This window comes from Gossypium hirsutum, chromosome D03 (assembly GCF_007990345.1).
Source record: "Gossypium hirsutum isolate 1008001.06 chromosome D03, Gossypium_hirsutum_v2.1, whole genome shotgun sequence".
Taxonomy (NCBI): Eukaryota; Viridiplantae; Streptophyta; class Magnoliopsida; order Malvales; family Malvaceae; genus Gossypium; species Gossypium hirsutum.
Window position 1 is genome coordinate 38430187 of NC_053439.1, and position 18103 is coordinate 38448289.

The 18103-nt window shown below is 33.9% G+C and overlaps 2 protein-coding genes across 2 annotated transcripts; one reads left to right on the forward strand and one right to left on the reverse strand.

Annotated features, from left to right (window-relative positions):
- The first annotated feature begins 4773 nt into the window (after positions 1 to 4773).
- On the forward strand, positions 4774 to 10061 carry LOC107949814 (two-component response regulator-like APRR1). Its single transcript, XM_016884580.2, has 6 exons — positions 4774 to 5461; positions 6406 to 6567; positions 6680 to 6813; positions 7081 to 7248; positions 7954 to 8038; positions 8587 to 10061. Exons 1-6 carry the CDS (start codon positions 5305 to 5307, stop codon positions 9537 to 9539), a joined length of 1659 nt encoding a protein of 552 aa, XP_016740069.1. The 5' UTR covers positions 4774 to 5304; the 3' UTR covers positions 9540 to 10061.
- A 1236-nt stretch (positions 10062 to 11297) lies between these two features.
- On the reverse strand, positions 11298 to 13216 carry LOC107949815 (probable xyloglucan 6-xylosyltransferase 5). Its single transcript, XM_016884581.2, has one exon. It carries the CDS (start codon positions 12893 to 12895, stop codon positions 11519 to 11521), a length of 1377 nt encoding a protein of 458 aa, XP_016740070.1. The 5' UTR covers positions 12896 to 13216; the 3' UTR covers positions 11298 to 11518.
- Between the last annotated feature and the right edge of the window lie 4887 nt (positions 13217 to 18103).

The window sequence follows — 18103 nt, forward strand, 5'->3', positions numbered from 1 at the left end:
TTGTCACAATTTATATTGACATTATTAGTACAATTGAAATGCATGTTAAAGTAAAACAGAAGTTTACTGATACATATGTATTTACTACTTGGCGTGACCAGTTAGACCATCTTGAATTATATATGATGCGAAAATTAATTGAGAATGCATATGGACATTCATTAAAGAACTAGAAAATTCTTTAATTTAAAGAATTATCATTTTTTGTTTGTTCTCAATGAAAATTGCTTATTAGAAACTCACTAGCTAATGTTGAGATTTAATGTCTTACATTTCTGAAATGAATATGGGCTCATTCATCCACCCTGTGAATGGTTTTGATATTATATGATTTTAGTAGATGCATTTACAAAATAATCACGTATGTGTTATCAACTTGCAACCTATTGTTTACAAGATTACTTGTTTAAATAATTAATTTCAGATCATGCAATTAAGACAATTCATCTTGTTAATACTAAGAGTTTATATCTCAATCTTTTATTAACTGAGGTTGAAATTTTTTTGTAAAAGTTTGTTATTTATGCGCATATGGCTTAGAGAAATCATTGATTGAACATCTCTATTTAATATTTAAACCATTACTTATGAGAACTAAACTTCCTATTTCAATATGAGATTATGTTGATTTACGTGTTGTACGCATCAAGCCAATAAGTTATAAATACTCCTCATTACAATTGGTTTTTGGTAAAGAGCTAAATATTTCCCATCTTTGAACTTTTGTGTGTGCGTAAATATTCCAATTGATCCACCACAACGCACAAAGATGAGTGAATTCTCAAAGAAAATTGGGAATATATATTAATTACGAGTCTCCTTGTATTATTATATGTTTTAAATATTTCAGAGATTCAATTATGGCATGATTTGTGATTACTATTTTGATTCGATAGTTTTCCCGACATTAGGGGGAGAGAAATAATAACTTGTAATAAGTTAGAGGGGAGAGTAATTGAACCATAAGTTCAACAAGGACAACTCATTACAAGTTCCAAATATGAAAATTCTCATAAAAGAAAATAATAAATCTAGATGGTCATATAGTCAAGGTGGGTGCTCTAGAAGAGACCCAAGATATAACTAATAAGTAAAAATCCAGAAGAGATTCAGGTACCCAAAATTGAAGATTTAAATATTAAAAATAAATAAATCTTGATAAGTTATGTCAATTTAATCAAAATTATACAAAATACATTTCATACGAACTTACCTAGCAAGTTTGTAGAAATGACAAAGTACAAGGGCATTTTGGTAAGTTTCCATTCTCCTCGATTTTCTACTCGATCTTGATCTAAATTAATAATTTCATTCAATATATTAATTTAGACGATAAAACAATTCATTTTATGCAATTTAGTCATTTTGACATTTTTACAAAATTACCCCTAAAGTTTTACTTTTATTCAATTTAGTCCCTGAGCCCAAAACATACAAATTAACCATTTTTAATGCCAATTTATAATATACGAATATTCATGGCACCATATCAGCCAATATTTGTAATAATTTCACATTAAATTCTTGTACTTTTATTATTTTAACAATTTAGTCCATAATCGATAAATTCATTAAAAATCACTTAATAAAATACTTCTAAATAACAACTAATATTTCAAATCCATCAATTAACATCTAAAATTAAAAGGTTCATCGATGAAAACATTCAAAATCTTTAACAGTTTCAACATCGAAGGTAAAGATTAGCTGAACCTAGTTGCAACGATCTTAAAAATATAAAATTACAAGAAACGGGCTAAAATCACATACCAATTTAGCTTGTGAAGTTGCCAAAACCTCCAAGCTAAAAAAAATGGCTTCTTCCCCCATTTTCAATCGGTGATGTAGCTTTGAAAATGATGATAAAAACTTTTGTTTTATTTATGTTAATGTAATTATCAAATTACCATATTAACCCAAGTTAATAATCAAATAAGACATCAAATTCATGTCCATTATTGTCCAATAACACCTTGAATGGTCTAATTTCCATTTAAGTCCCTTTTCCTTCATTGAATTAGCCATTTAATCACTCAAATTAAATAGTGATCAAATTTTACATCTTTTACAATTTAGTCCTTTTTAATCAATTAACCATCGAAGCGTTAACATTTTTCGACTAAAATTTAATACCACCTTAATGGCAGTCTGTAAATATTTGTAAAAATATTTACAGCTTGGTTTATAGAAATGAGGTCCTGATACCTCATTTTCAAAAACCACTTGACCTTAGGGTCATACCACTTGAACTTAATAAACCGCTTCTATAACATAAGTTATCAAATTAAAATCCTTTTTTAACACCATGTTTGACTTGTAAATATTAAATAATACTATTTACGAACTTACTCGTCGAATTTGGTGGCCCTGAAACCACTGTTTTTGACACCACTGAAAAACGGGTTGTTACACACTCTTTTTCCCTTAATCGAGCTTTTGTCCAATTGGATTTTCTTGATAAGGTTTTTAATGAGGCAACATATTATGCGTATTATAGATTGTGTGCTCTTTTTCCTTCATTAGATTTTTATCTCATAGGGTTTTTCCTAATAAGGTTTTAACGAAGCATATTATCTACCAATGGATATCAAAGGGGAGTGTTATGAATATTTTATTAAAGATGTCCATCATGATCAAGATAAATGTTTAATGTACTTTAAATTCTAATAGTTATTAGAATTATATCTTTACTTCTTTTATACTTCTTATGCCTATAAATAGAGACTCTGATGAAGCATTGTAATCATCTCAATTGATCAATAAAATACGTTCTCTCTCTTTACTCTCCTATATTCTTTGTTCTTTATTCTCTCAATCTCTCTTTATTTTATAACAAAATGAAAATGAAAAAGAAATTAAAAACCTGAATTTTAAATTATTTTTAAAGCAGATGAAAAATGGCATATTGTTAAATTAAAAATAGTCGTCCGGGGGCTAAAATTATAAAAAAATAAAAAAATAAAATAATATTTCCTTTCTAAAAATACATAAAAAGAGAAAAATTTTATAAAAAAAAATCAAGGTTCCTAAAGGCATCATCTTCGTTGATGAATCGAAAAGAAAGTTTATATATATATATTCTAACATAAATTATTAATATTTTAAATTTTATCTAAGAAATTGTTAATTTTGAAATTTCAATGAAATTTAGATTAATCACTCAATTAGTTAAATGAAGATATTTGATTTGCAGAAAAAACCAAGCTACAAATCTCATTATTAGAAATAAAAATATAAAAATTATTTGAGTACAACTTTAGATATTAAATCAACATTTAACAGACGATTCTAATCCATTTATAACAACTTTTACCATTACTTTAAAAGAAAAGGAAATTATATGGTTTTACAAAATCTCATAAAGGAAAAGGAAAATGAAAATGAAAATGAAAATTTTTAATTCTTTAACTGTTAATTGAATCGAATTTAAAAAAAATTAATTGAACTGAAATAATTCGGTTAATTCGGTCGGTTAACCGAATTTTATATGTTTTTGGTTAAAACAAGTATAAAACATATAAAAAATGTTAATGTTCATTTGATCAAATTAACCGAATTAAAACTACATATAATTTGTATTATTAATTATTAGGATCGGTTAATTCGGTTAATTACCCAATTTCTAACCGAATCAACCGATAACCTAAATTCCAAAAAATCATTAACCGACCTCTGACAGAATTAGATCGATTAACCAACTGATTAACCGAATTAGATCGGTTTGACCTATTAAAATAATCATATTATTTCCTTTTTTTAGTAAATATATAGTAATAATAGTAAAGGTCAATATGGATTTTAGTAGAAATTTATGAATTTTTGGCATAGTTTTTGTTTTAAGAAATATCTTTTAAAAATTTTTAGAAAAATAATTTTTTTATTTTTATTTTTTAAAATTATTATTAAAAAATATTCAAAAGTACAAAATTAATATTTTAGTTATAATTTATAGACCAACTCTTAGTTAACATGCTATGTCATTATTTTGTTAACTTGAGTGACTGAAACATAATATTAACCTTAGTTAGTTATGCACGGTGAGAACTAATGCTGAATGTCTAAAAACCCAAGGACTCTACTTTAACCAACAATGTTAAAGCATAGTTGAGTATTAATGTTAAATAAAAATTATTCTATAACATGTTAAAAAGTTATTAGGCTAATGAAAAGAAAATTCAATATTAAAAATTTAAATATCGAGTTAGTTTATACAAAGTTGGTGAGAGAAAGCATTTTATGTTAGAAGTTAATTCTTTTGTTTATATAATCGTCCATGACACCAACTCAATCCAGCGGAACATATAAATTGAATCAAATTAAAGATTGGAATAAAAATAGATTAAAGGAGATTAAGATGAGTTTTGAGCATGTGAAATTATCCCACCCTATTCCATTCTGATGTCTAAATTTTACCTTGCTTAGCGCAATTAAAAAGTAACAGTGATGGATGGGACAACTGCAATTAGAAAGCAAACCCTTTTTATTAAACAAAACGAAAGCAAACCTTATTTTAGACACGTGTCATATTGGGATTGGCTTCTCACATGACCTTTCTCATCCTGCCCTTTCTCTTTTTCATCCACTTTCTCACTACGCGGTCCCCCATTTTGCCACGTCATTATCTCTTCTATCGCACTCCCCATGCGCACTACGCACTCCTCTACCCATTTTCCTCACTCTAATCCAACGCTCCAAATTTCACCTCCCTTATCCGGCGTACGTTAGCCACTCCCAGTATACCCCAAATTCTATCTTCTAAATAAAATTTGTCTGAAAAACACGACACACACACCAAAAAAAAAAAAAAAACGCACTTTTAGCAGAAATTCAGAAAAGCCTCTCCTTCGCCCCTTCCCTATTGGCGTTATGTTAACGTGTGTATCAGATCCTTGTTGAGCTCAAATTTGAGTCGTTGATGGCTGTCGCCATCCTTATATCCGACCGTCCGATTGGGTCCACTTGAGCTTTTGCTTGCCGTTAATGGAAAGGGATTCATTTAAAAATGGGGGAAATTAGTAACTTTTTTCACTTATAGTGTTTTATTAGGTGGGAGCGTACGGACGGGGAAAAAAGGGATTCAATCTGAAGATGGGCTCTGGAAAATTGGAAACCCTAACCCCTATTTTGTCTCCAATTCGGATTGTTGGAGGGAAGATGATTATCTTGGGCTTTCTTTAGTGCTTACCCCTTTTTTTGTCAATTTTTTAATTTAGAAAAAAAGGGTTTTTTGGGGATTTGTTGTTTTGTGAGATATTGATTGGGAAAAAGAAAATTATAGTGATATTTTTTCTGGGTTGTGGAAATATGGAGAGCAAAGAACTGAATTTGAATAAAGAGCTTAAAGCAGGAGGAGCAGGAAATGGGTTTATAGATAGGAGCAAAGTGAGGATTTTGCTATGTGATAATGATACCAAGAGCTGTGAGGAAGTTTTTTCACTTCTTTTGAAATGTTCTTATCAGGGTATACTGAGCTTTTATTAATATGTTTACTTTTTTTCCTCATATCTTATTGAGTGTAGAATATGTTTATTTATGCTGATTTTATTGTTGTTCTTGTTGGTTATTGGGTATTTGGAGTCAAATTTTTTGTTTTGTATCTGTTGAGTTTTTTTGTTAATTTATTTGTTTTTGTTTTGTTTTGTTTGAATTGTGTGATTTAAATGGCTGTTGAAGTGCAACTGATGGTACTGATTGAATTTTCATTTAGGAATCTGAAGGTTAAAGTACAGTTGAAAATTTGCTATTATAGTTTGGAAAAAATAAATGATATGTAAAAGAAGTTGATTCTGCCAGCTGTAAATGATTATTTGTGTGTGTATATATATTATTCTCTTCTATAAGTTCATTATGTTATTTTCTGATTATGCTACTTTTGCTTACTGAATCTAGTCTTTTGTGTCGACTTGCTTTGCTCCATGGGAGCTTAATTTGAGAAACTTGATAAAAAGGATATTTGGGGTATACGTTTAATGGCCTTATCTGGTTGTCTTCTAGTTCCTTATTCTCATGCTTTTGCCTCGTAAATAAACAACTGTGGGCTGTGGCCAAAGTGAGAATCTTTTGTAGAGTGTTGATAAGAAAAGAAAGAAGGATAAGAAATGAATTCACTTGTGAGCAATCATCAGTTAATGAGAAGTTGGGAAGTGTTAACTTATGCGTGTTTGGTATAGGGCCATGTTATATCATAGAGCCTTACTTATAGATAATAAGAGTAGAAGTAGACTTAAATTCACATGGATGACATTTAGGTAGCTTCAATAATTTTGAGTAACTCAACTACTTGTCTTACTTCGATGATTGTATATTGCATTTTGGAGTGCATAATAGTTTTATGACACTTCTCATATGTTAATTTTGTGAAGTAATGTGTCAGCTTTATGATTCCGTGTTACTTTTTATTCACAGTGACTACAGTAAGGTCTGCCAGACAGGTCATTGATGCACTGAATGCTGAGGGACCTGACATTGATATAATACTTACTGAAGTCGACCTCCCAATGACAAAAGGAATGAAGTTGTTAAAGTATATTATGCGGAATAATGAACTGCGGCGCATTCCTGTTATTAGTAAGTTTGTCTTGTACCTTTCTTCAGACATTGAACTTTCATCATAGTGAATTTTCCTTCTGGTGTTCATGGTCTGATCATTTATGTACATTTCTTTCTTCTCTACGACAAGTGATGTCGGCCCAGGATGAGGTCTCTATTGTTGTTAAGTGCCTGAGGCTTGGTGCTGCTGACTATCTTGTCAAGCCTTTACGAACCAATGAATTGTTGAACTTGTGGACACACATGTGGAGAAGGCGACGTGAGGTTTGTTGCCCTTCTTTTTTCTTTCCTTTGTTCTTCTATAATAAAAATTAGATCCATGGCACTTGATAGTCATGAGAGTAAAATTAGGAGAAAAAATTTGATAAAATTAGATCCATGGCACTTGATAGTTGTGAGAGTATAATTAGGACAAAAAAAAAAAATAGAAGGAACTGAAATCCCATTAAGAGGCATTCCTTCACTAGTTGGATATATATATGGATGTGTAACAAAAACCATTTATATTAACTAAGATGTTTTCTCTGGCAGCTTGGTCTTTTGGAAAAGAACATCTTAAACTGTGACTTTGATCTAGTGGCATCAGATCCTAGTGATGCTAATACAAACAGTACTACTTTGTTCTCGGATGATACAGATGAGAGGTCCCGGAAGAGCTCTAATCCAGAGATGGGAGTTTCAACTCATCAAGAAGATGAAGTGAGTATTGAAGTTGCCAACTGAATATGTGTTATTGTGCATTTAAAATTAGGGGAAAAGCATGTTTGATTGCGCACATGATATGCAGAGATCATAACTCTTTTGCTCTAGGAAACAACCTTGCGAATTGTGATCGATACTGTGTGTATAAAAGCATGATTCCGTTATAAGTTCCAATCATTCTAAAAAAATTATTTTTATATGTTTGAACTCTGCTTACAATATATTAGTTAATGTCCTAGTTATAGACAGAATTATGTATTCAACTTGCATAGTTGGCCCTGGATTTTGAATTCTATAAACAGTTTCAATGTTACTTTTTCTTAGATTACTGAATCCTATTCTCTGATTTTAGAGGTTTGAGGGACGGACCTTTTTGCTGATGCCTCATGCTGAAATTAAAAAGAAAACAAAAAATTGTAGTTACAAATTTGCAATGTCTCAAACTATATATAGCAGTCAACAAAATATATATTACATATATCTATGTGTGAGTATCTAAATTTGAAGAACCATCATCAAGCATGCTGTACGACTCTTTCCGGGAAAGCTTGAGGCAATTAAGATACTCATTGACATCTGTGCCACTGTTTGCATGTCATAACTTTCACAGTGCGTAGTTAATGTAGGAAATGCATGGTGAATCAATGATGTTAAGAGTGAAACAATTGGTTTGTGTTCATGTAAGAGTTTTTCCTCTTTCAGTCTGCTGCTGCTACTGTCGAGCCTCCTCAGTCTGATTCACCAGAATGCCGTCCTGATGTTCCTGGAATAAGTGACCGTAGAACAGGTCGACTTCTCTTAACTGCTTCTTGTCTTAATCCTGCTTGCCTGTCCCTTGAATATGACTTGTCATGTTGTGTTAAGCTTACTGTTGTGTACCATATTTGGGAGAAACTCTCATCCATTAATGCATTAGCTATTCCTGAGAATAGTCTGATATGACATCATTTTGCCATCTATGTTCATATTCTATAACAAACTGAATTCTTCAGTTTGAAGCAAATTCTGTTAATGTTTTGTCCATTAATGCACGGGATATTATTATGTTTTACCATTAATCAAGTCAGACTTTTTTTCGTTGGCTTTGAAGAAAAGAGTTTGAGATGGCTAGATTTCTGCCTCTCACATTTCTGTCTTATTTTATGATACTACATGGATGTTTGTGCATTTGAGGCTTCGCATTGCCGATAATGGCGTTCTTGCTGAGTAGTCTGTCTTGTCTCAAATTTATAGTTCACTAGTGTGTGCTGTGATGCTTTTCTGGTTTCCAAACCTTTTTTCATTCATGTATTTCACTTATTCTGGAGATGTTGGAATGTTGGGGATATTTTGTAGGGCAATTTTCATCTGTTCCGAAGAAGAGTGAGCTAAAGATCGGCGAGTCATCTGCCTTCTTCACTTATGTGAAGTCAAGTGCAGTAAAAACCAGCAGTACTCAAGTGGCAACCCCTAATCATGAAAGTGCTGCTCAAAATAAGATCAGTGAGGAGAATCTCCCGCAACCTGGTGAACAAGTGGTTACTGATACCAGAGTACATGAGAACGGTGAAACATGGGAAAACAACTCACAAGGTGATGACTTTCGTAGCAGCAGTAGTGTTCCGGATTCCCTTTCCTTGGAGAGGTCTTCGACCCCTGCATCAATGGAGTTCTCACAACAAAGGGATTTTAAGGAAGACAAGTTTTCTCCGGCACTTGTGCCTCCTAGAAATGAAACTCAACATGATGTATCCGGTTTACCTACACAAAGTGCTTATCTACACTACATGCCGGGAGTTCTAAATCAAGTTATGATGCCATCATCGACCCAGTTGTTTCAGAACAACCTCCATGACATCCATAATCATACTAGTTCTCCTGTGGTCCCTCAATACAATCATCTTCAACAATGTCTTCCCCATCCTCATGTAAGTGGGATGGCATCGTTTCCATACTACCCTGTTAATATGTGCATGCAACCGGGTCAGATGCCAACTGGTCACTCGTGGCCATCATTTGGAAATTCATCTTCCAATGAAGTGCAACCAAGTAAGGTTGACAGAAGAGAGGCTGCATTAATCAAATTTCGGCAGAAAAGGAAAGAGCGCTGTTTCGATAAGAAGATCAGATATGTTAATAGGAAAAGGCTAGCCGAAAGAAGGCCTCGTGTGAGGGGACAATTTGTGAGGAAGAATGGTATAACTGTCGATCTCAATGGCCAACCTGCTTCTGCTGATTATGATGAAGATGAAGAAGAGGAGCAGGCATCAAGGGATTCATCACCTGAAGATGATACTTCAGGATGTTGATGTTTTCAACTGTGCTCATCGACCATCTTTTTATTTGTGCACATACCTCTGCCGGGTTTCTCCATGGAAGAATGAGAAGTAGTGGCAGTGTTCCATTGAATATATCTAAAACCATCAGTAATATCGAGTGAAGAAGACCAAAGATGAGAGATCTGAACAACCATGAAGTGTCCCCAAATATATCAATGAGGTGAAAGCAGCCCAGTTTAAGCCATAGCAACGTGGTTGTGAACCCTGGTTCAGCTTATTGATGGTCAGCAGCTGAGGGAACTAATATAGAGAAGCTCCTGAATTTGATTGAAGCAGTTCCACTGTGGACTGCATGTTGGTAGAGATCACACCTTGTAGTTTGTATTATTTCCATGGTTCACAAATTTAAACAGATTCAAAGGCCTTTTTTCCCAGTTTTTTTTTTTTCCTCTTTGAAGAAGTGAACTTTTCAAAATTGTTCTCAGAATGAGAATGTAGTTTCCAGTGAAGTTGGGTTTCAACGAAATTGAAAGCATTGAAACAACTTCTACATATTCCTTTGTGCATCACTTGCTTCTTGTTCCAGTTGAAACCCATTGCAGAATTGGGCTGTCTGTGAGATGGAATCTTGGAGTATCACACCACATAACCTTCAAATTTGAACCGGAGCCTAAAGCTCTATTGAGAAAAGGGTTTTCCCACTCGTTTTAAGCCTCACAATATGCAGCACGTCACGGTTACATGATAAATGAATAAAAGAAAAAGTAAAACGAATATGGAATATATATATATGTGTGTGTAATTTTTTGAAGTATTAACATATCAAGTTAAATATGTTTTTATTAGATAACCCTACTTCTTGTATTCTTTTCAATAATAAAAGGTCACTAGATTTTGACAAAAGTAAATGCTTGAATAGCATGTGAGACACATTCTGTTTTCATTTTTATCATATCTTTGCAGTAGAAATCAAATAAAACTATTGAGAGTTCAGCGAAAGTATATATTGGAATGCTTTGAAAAGTGCTCTGGTTTGTTAATTTCAAATGTTGACATCGTTGCTGGAAATTTAATAATATAATTATACATAAAATATATGTTTTGATAATTAATAAATTTAATGATACATGAAATATTTTAAAATTTGAAATATAATAATAAATAATTTAATATAATGATACATAAATGTTTTAAATGGTCAATACAAGTAAAAATATTTTAAAAATGGTTCCCTCAAAAAGCAAAAATCAAAACTATCTAAATCCAACTTGAATGGAAAAATAAACAAAATCAACTCTAAAAGTCAAATGGTATATTGGTTTTACTAATTGTTTAAAATGGATTTTTATTTCGCTTTGTTTATGCTTTTACTATTTGTTTGACGTTTGAAATGACAGCTTGCGCACATTGCTTATGGAAATAGAGATTGGAACCACGTCTTTTGCCATTATATAACATTATCACTTCACATTGGGTTTGGTTTAGTTCATCTTTCTAAACATTATACATTCCAATATTAATGAAAAACTTCCATTTTATGTTAAACTTCACCAATTAGCTAATACAAAGTTCCTCTATTCTCACCTATCATCACTTGCCATTTCAAATGATTCCATTGAAAATAATAGTCTTCGATAGTACATAAACAACTACATTGCATGCACACCGACTTAAGCCCTAACTTCTCTCATCGAATATGAGAATGTGTCCGACATAAAGGTTCTTGAAATAGGCATGGAAACCATAAACTCCATTTCATTCACCACAAAAAAAGGAAATGAAGTCACATTGGCTATTAATTTCCTTCATAAATATCACTCAAATATCAAAAGGAAGACAAATTCAAGGTTAATCAAAGAATTCTACTATCTTGTTCCCAACAGCATCACAATGACAACAGATCATCAAAACTTACTCAAACCTTAAAAAGAAAAAATTGGAAATTGCTTTTCAACAAAAGGAATGACCATTACCTACACATTATGGCACATTATATATGTTTCCCATCACTAGCTCCGTGTTTCGGTTTTCTCGTGCGTTGATCGTCGAATATCAAGCTCATCAACGGTTTCCAAAGGAGTCACCGTCTCATTCCTGATCCTCTTAATATTGGGGCCTAACAATCCTCTATGTCTAAACCCGTACAGCTTAAGCACCTGGTTATCGGCAAAGTTGAATGCCCTTTGCATACTGCGCAAACACCTCTCGACAGGGTAATCTCCGTAACTCCCACAGGGTTTGCAACCAACGAAATGAGTCACAAACGGCCACCTCTCATCTCCCAAACCTGGATGATATTTCTCCATCATCTCCTCGTACCTATCAACCAAACCTGCCCAATAACCATGCAAATAATACTGATTCTCGAGAAACACTTTATCCATCCACATTTCCTTTTGAGAAAGCAACAAGTAAATCAAAGCTGACTGGTCATCGGCTTCAAACGCCGGCCTTCCTTTCAAGTTAGCAGTCAAAACCTTCCCGGCTTCCTCACGAATAGAACCCTTAGGTCCCATTGGCGCCCACGCGTCAAGCAAATCCAACGACCACTGGCAGTTCCTAAACAGGAAACTCCCCGTATTCAAAGCAATCCACGACTTCTGCTCGAACATTAAATCGGGGTAACCATGAACAACCAAATTATACTTATCATACTTGGACAAAGGAATCTCAAACACCATATCTGTAAAAAAAGCATCACTATCCATCCACCAAATCCACTCAACTTCAGGATGAGACAACATTAATCTCCTAATTAATGGCAATTTCGCCCAATACCCAGCCAACTCCTTATCTAAATGAGCCATATTATAAACAATTTCAACCCCATGAAGCCTACAATAATCGATCTTATTCTTTATCGCTTTCAACAAATAATGATCTCCTATAGCATTATCACAAGGGTTTGGGGGCGACCCAGTAACAAGTAAGATCCGAGCTTTGCCATTAACAAAATTAGGGAATTCGGGGTTTTCTGAAAGCCAAACCTTACGTTGCTGGTCCCAGTCCGAGATTTTGGGTCCGAGCGTGTAGGTAGTATTGGGATTGATCTCGGTTTCAGGAGGTTCGTCCGGATCGGTAGGGTCGGAGTCGGAGCGGATCTCAGCTAGGATCCGGCTCGTTTCTTCGATTAGGTTTTGGTTAACAGCATCGGCTTCGGAGCTTCCCAAATTGCCAACGCCGATTGTACCCCGTAGAACAAGTATGGTAACGAAGCCGCAGAGGATCGTGATTTTAATGTTGTTGAAGGTCTTGTGGATCTGCCTCCCACGCGGCATTCCGGCTAATACACGGGATCTTCCGCCACCAGCAGCGGCGTTGTTGGTCGTGGGTAAGCCACCGCCGGTGGAAGATCTCTTTTGGGGAGTGAAACTGTCTTGACCCATAAAGGTTAGACCCTCAAAATAAGTAAAAACAGAGCAAGGAAAGAAATCCCAAGCGTCGTTTTTCTACAAACATAAATCTCTCGAACTGAATCTCTTTCTCTACAAGCTAAGCTCTCATCAATGGCGTTTGCACTGAAACCGGGATACTCCTATATCTTCGTTTGTTTTTGGATTTTTTGAGATTTTAAAGTGGAGAGAGAGAGAGAGATGAGTGAGAATTTTAAACTAAAGAATTGAATTGAAGGAGACGAAGAGGGATGGAAAGTGAGATCGGAGAAAACATGTTAATGTCCTAACACTTGACTGTCTTTTCTCATTGTTTTATTTGTTTAATTATATTCATAGATATCATTTTACTTATTATTTTAAAAATCACTTGTAATACATTATTTACTGCATCATTACTAGGTTTAGTCAATACATTAACAATTAATTTTCATAATTCAACCTAAAAAATCCAAAGTATTTAACAGGTTAAATCTAAAAATTAAATAAATTCATAAATAATTTTTAATTTATTTATTCATCAAGTCAATCCTAAAAACTAAATTAAACATTAATAAATTAATATAATTAACTTTGAGTACCGAAATATAAAACTATTTTTAAATGCATGTATTAACTTTTTTATATTATAAAATTTTATAAATACGTTTATGAAGAAAAAATGATTTGTCACATGGTAGTAAGGAGAGAGCGCCCAATTCTATAAAATTGGAAGTGCAATTTCATGAGACAACTTTTAATATATTTTATATTGATAGTAATTTTTAAAAAAATACATATTCAATTATAGTTTACGGCTCCATTTAATGTGATTTAGATTAACCAAATCCAAAAGCATTTACTGTTACTGAAGTTAGGTGCGAAAAATGAAGCAGCGGGGCAGTGTCGGCGGGCGCCTCCATCTCCATGGACTAAATTTGCGCAACACAGCTAGCTCCAACGCGTTGATTTCCGGGATCCAACTTGTCCCCAACGCAAAACCAAAAAGTGGTAAATTCACTAAAATTAGTTAACAGCTCATGCCAACAACCGACGCAAGTAAAAGAGCGTGGACTGCACGTACATGGACAGGTCTCACTTGGAGGAATAAATAAATCTAATGGTGTTTATTATTTTTTAAATAAATTATATCAAGGTAAATACGATCGAAATAATTAAATATGCACTTTTTTTTGGATAAAGAATATTTATTACTTTTGTGTGATTTATTAGATTGGACAAGAAGGAGCCGGCCTTCGAACCCAGTTTCACGTGCCATGTGTCATCTGCAAAACAGATAACGTTCATGTGCTGCACTTCACCCAAAATTACAATCCGACAGAGAAGTGGATCGCAAGTTGCTCAGGGGATCAACACATCTCTTTCGTTCTCCATAAAGCTCCTAGAAGTCATAATAGAGGACCATCTGACATTTGTCAATTAAAGGAAATAAAATAGGATTAAAGAAAGAATTATTAGACATAAAATGAATAATAAGAGTAGCATCAACTTCAATGTCCAAATGTCTAAGATCCAATCTCCTAGCAGGGGTTCAGTTTCAATGTTGGTCGCAAACGGAATATGACAGTGAGAACCAATAATCCAAGAACCATTGTGGTCTCTAATTATTGTCCCAGCTCCCGCAATTCTTGGAGGGAATCGACTGCTGGAGGGAATCGACTGCAAAGAATTCAGCAGCCCCATTGATGGCACATAAGGCTTTATCTTTTTGAATTTTACCCGGATTCAACACAGAGTCATTCCTATGGAGCCATATTTCCCACAAGCCAAAAGCAAAAATTAACTTAGGTTTATGAACCCAAAGCTTCGAAGCTAATTTTTTCTGTACCCAATCCCTCAACTAGTCCAGTTTTTTTTTTTGGGGGAGGGGGCAGAAATTTGACAGAGGAGATTTCCTTCCATATGATTTTGGCTTTGCTGCAATGGAACAGAATATGCTTAACTTCTTTATCCGTATAGCACCCTAAGCTACAAGCCTTCTCTCCCGCACAACCTCTCTCTGAAAGCAGTACATTGTGGGCAGAATCTGAAGCCCACACTTCCAAAAGAAGGTTTAAGTTTAGGTGGTAGGTCAGCTCACCAAATACTGTTCCACAACCCCTCGTCTTCATCATTCTACTTTTCCAGGTTACCACTAGTGAGTTTATAGGCACTTGCCAAGGTAAACTCTCCCGAAGTGGAGGGGCCCAACATAATTTATGCAAAAAACTCTTCCCCATGTCGTAAGGGATGTGCTGTGCAAACTGCTAATAATATCAGTAGGTAAGTTAATGGATAAGTAGTTTTCACTAACAATTTTACGAAGATTTCAAACTTAGACTAAAGCTCAATGTGTAACAACTTTTACCCAGCTCAGTTATTGAGCCCGAGTTATAGGATGCTATTACAGTTATTGAAACAATCACATATACAAAATAATTACATTACAATAAATTTACTACAGTTCGTATATCGTTACAATTTACACCATGTGAGTTTTTTTTTAAATAAATAACCCAAAAATAAAAAAAATTATAAAAATCACTCTAGTATTAGATTATTTAGAAAAATGACCTTGTTTGGGTGCCTCAATTTCCAATAGTGGCACCACCCAAAAAGCAACTTAATTATTGTTTTATAATTACAAAAATAATAAGATAAAAAAAATAATTTTTTTGTGCGGTCACTTCTTAAGGCATCACCTGTATAAATTTTTGTATTTTCACAGTTAAATTAAAAATATATATTTTTTATTATTTTTGGTGCCGCCTCCTTTAATGGTGGCACCAAATTGGATTAAAAAAATTATTTTCTAGTGTCGCCTTTTTCTATGGAGTGATCAATATCTGTAAAAAAAATCTCCTTGATGACTACATGAGATGTGGCGGCACCAGTATTATTTTTGAAATTTTTTGGTTCCATCACTTCACATGGTGTGTCCAAAATTTAAACTTTTTGGTCCCATCACTTCATGTGGTGTCACCAGAAACGGTAAAAAAATTCTTCTGGTCCCTACTAAAGATGTGGCGGCACCACTTAATTTTTTAAAAAATTTTTTATGTGTCACCTGTAAAAGTAGTGGCACCAAAATCAGTATGTTATATAAACACCCATTCTGGGCATGGTTTATTATATGTCTTTATTGCTAATTGTTAAAGAGAGAAGAAAAAAAAGACAGTTTTTTATTTTTTGAGTTGGAGTATGCAGCATAAAAATTATACAAAAAATGAATAATTGAATTATCGTTTATGTTCATTTTAATGGAGTCATTTTAGAAAGAGCAGTTGGTTGTGTATTTGAATTTTGTCAGAAGGTTAGAATGAGGTTCGATAAAAATGTTAGGGGTGCAAAAAATGAAAAAAAGGTTTGGTACCACAATAGCTTGACGTTGTGGGAGGAAAATGTCCAGACTATTTTACAAATTTTGACTTTTTTACCCAAATATTATAAAATAAAATAAAAAATTTGAAAATGGTATTCCACCCCGATTAATTACGGGAATGGGTTGTTTAGGGGGTGGAGGATGGTACAGAGACGACACCACCCATTTTTTCTAACAGTGATAGAAATTAGTTAACCAAAAAAATAATATTATATTGATGGAAGGTAACTAGTAGGCGGCACCAAAATAACTATTATAACCTAACACAAACCGAACCCAACACAACCCGAGAACTGGTGGTGGCTAGCTGACAAGCGACAGTAAAGCCTCTGCCCTTATTGGAAGGAGCTTTGTTCTCCTTTTTCGTAAGCGAAATAGAAATATATAAAAAAAAATTCAATATAACTCCCTTCTTTGTTTAATTAAACTTTTCTCCTCTGCCCGTGTATTGGAAGCAGCTTTGTTTTCTAGAAGCATTTGAGGGAGATCTAAGGTCAAATCCCACATAGAAAAGTTTCAAATCAAATGGGGCTGAGGATCGTCTACAAGGTGGCATTCCTCTCCTCCTCCTCCGCCTGCTTCAAGCTTCTTCATCTCTTCCTTCACCCTGTCTTCTTCTTCACTTTTTGATTCTATGTTATTCATTTTTGTCTCCTTTTTTTAAATCTATTATGTTTTATTTGTCTTTAATTTGTTGTACTTTCTTTTTTTTCTTTTTCTTATATGATTGAAGTTTTTACAAAACTGATCTCATCCATTGATGATTGAGATTTTAGATTTGATTTATTATAGCTTTTTAATTATATTAAATTAATTAAAGAAAGAAGTGAGTTATATTTAATTTTTTATTATTTCTATTTTGCTTATGAAGAAGGAGAACGAAGCTGCTTCTATTATGCAGGGGCAGAGGCTTTGGTGCGGGGCCATCAACAAGGGTTGAAAATACATAGCATGGGTCGACAACGTATAATACCTCCATTTCGACTAGTCGTTTAGAGATACTTCTCGAGGTGAGGGGCACTAATGCAAACGATGAAGAAGGGTCCCGATAATGATGTTCATTCTCACTACGATGGTGAAGAATATAGTGACCCCAATCAAGATGAAGTCTCGGATAATATTGACGATAAAGGCATAGAGGACGGTGAAAATCTACAACCCCCTTTGGTCGAGCACTCGGGTCATGAGATTATTTTACGAAATGACCTTGGGGCAGACATGTTGAGTGTTGACCTCGATGCGACACATGCACTTGAGTTCCCCGAGTATGAAGATATACTACCTGCTCACCGGTTGATGGCATCTTCAGAAACGAAAGATTTGTTTGTAGGGTGACGATTCCCAAATAAGCAGGACTGCTTACATGCCATCAAACTATATAGCATGAAGGTGTCAGTGGACTACAAAGTCATCAAGTCTACACCGACATTATATGTTGGACAATGTTGGAAGTCCGGGGAAGGTTGTCAATGGCAGATTCGAGCTGCATTGGGGCAGAAGACTCAATAGTGGTGCATTCGAAAACTTAAAGAGCCCCATACATGCACGTCTGCACGTATGATACAAGACTATTGCAAAGTGACTTTTTAATTTAATCACTCTAATTAGGATAATAACTCGAATTCGTCTAATCCACTAACGGATTGCAAAGGTGACTTTTTTTTATATTTGACTAAATTTAATGAACTCGTTATAATTAGTTCAAAATATTATTTATTTATTTGCAACATAAGACTAAAGCTTGTAAGTTTTTTTTTTCTCCTTTTTAATGTTTGTTTACCGAAAAAAAAGAGAGGATAGTTTTGACTTGTTTGAGAATACACTCATTAGTTGTTTGTTTC

What these genes read in the sequence shown, in the direction of transcription:
- LOC107949815 (XM_016884581.2), bottom strand. Translation starts at nt 12,895, where the DNA reads ATGGGTCAAGACAGTTTCACTCCCCAAAAGAGATCTTCCACCGGCGGT.
- LOC107949814 (XM_016884580.2), top strand. Translation starts at nt 5,305, where the DNA reads ATGGAGAGCAAAGAACTGAATTTGAATAAAGAGCTTAAAGCAGGAGGA. An exon ending in GCGGCGCATTCCTGTTATTA is followed by an intron (nt 6,568 to 6,679) that starts GTAAGTTTGTCT and finishes CTCTACGACAAG; the next exon opens with TGATGTCGGCCCAGGATGAG. An exon ending in CAACTCATCAAGAAGATGAA is followed by an intron (nt 7,249 to 7,953) that starts GTGAGTATTGAA and finishes TTCCTCTTTCAG; the next exon opens with TCTGCTGCTGCTACTGTCGA.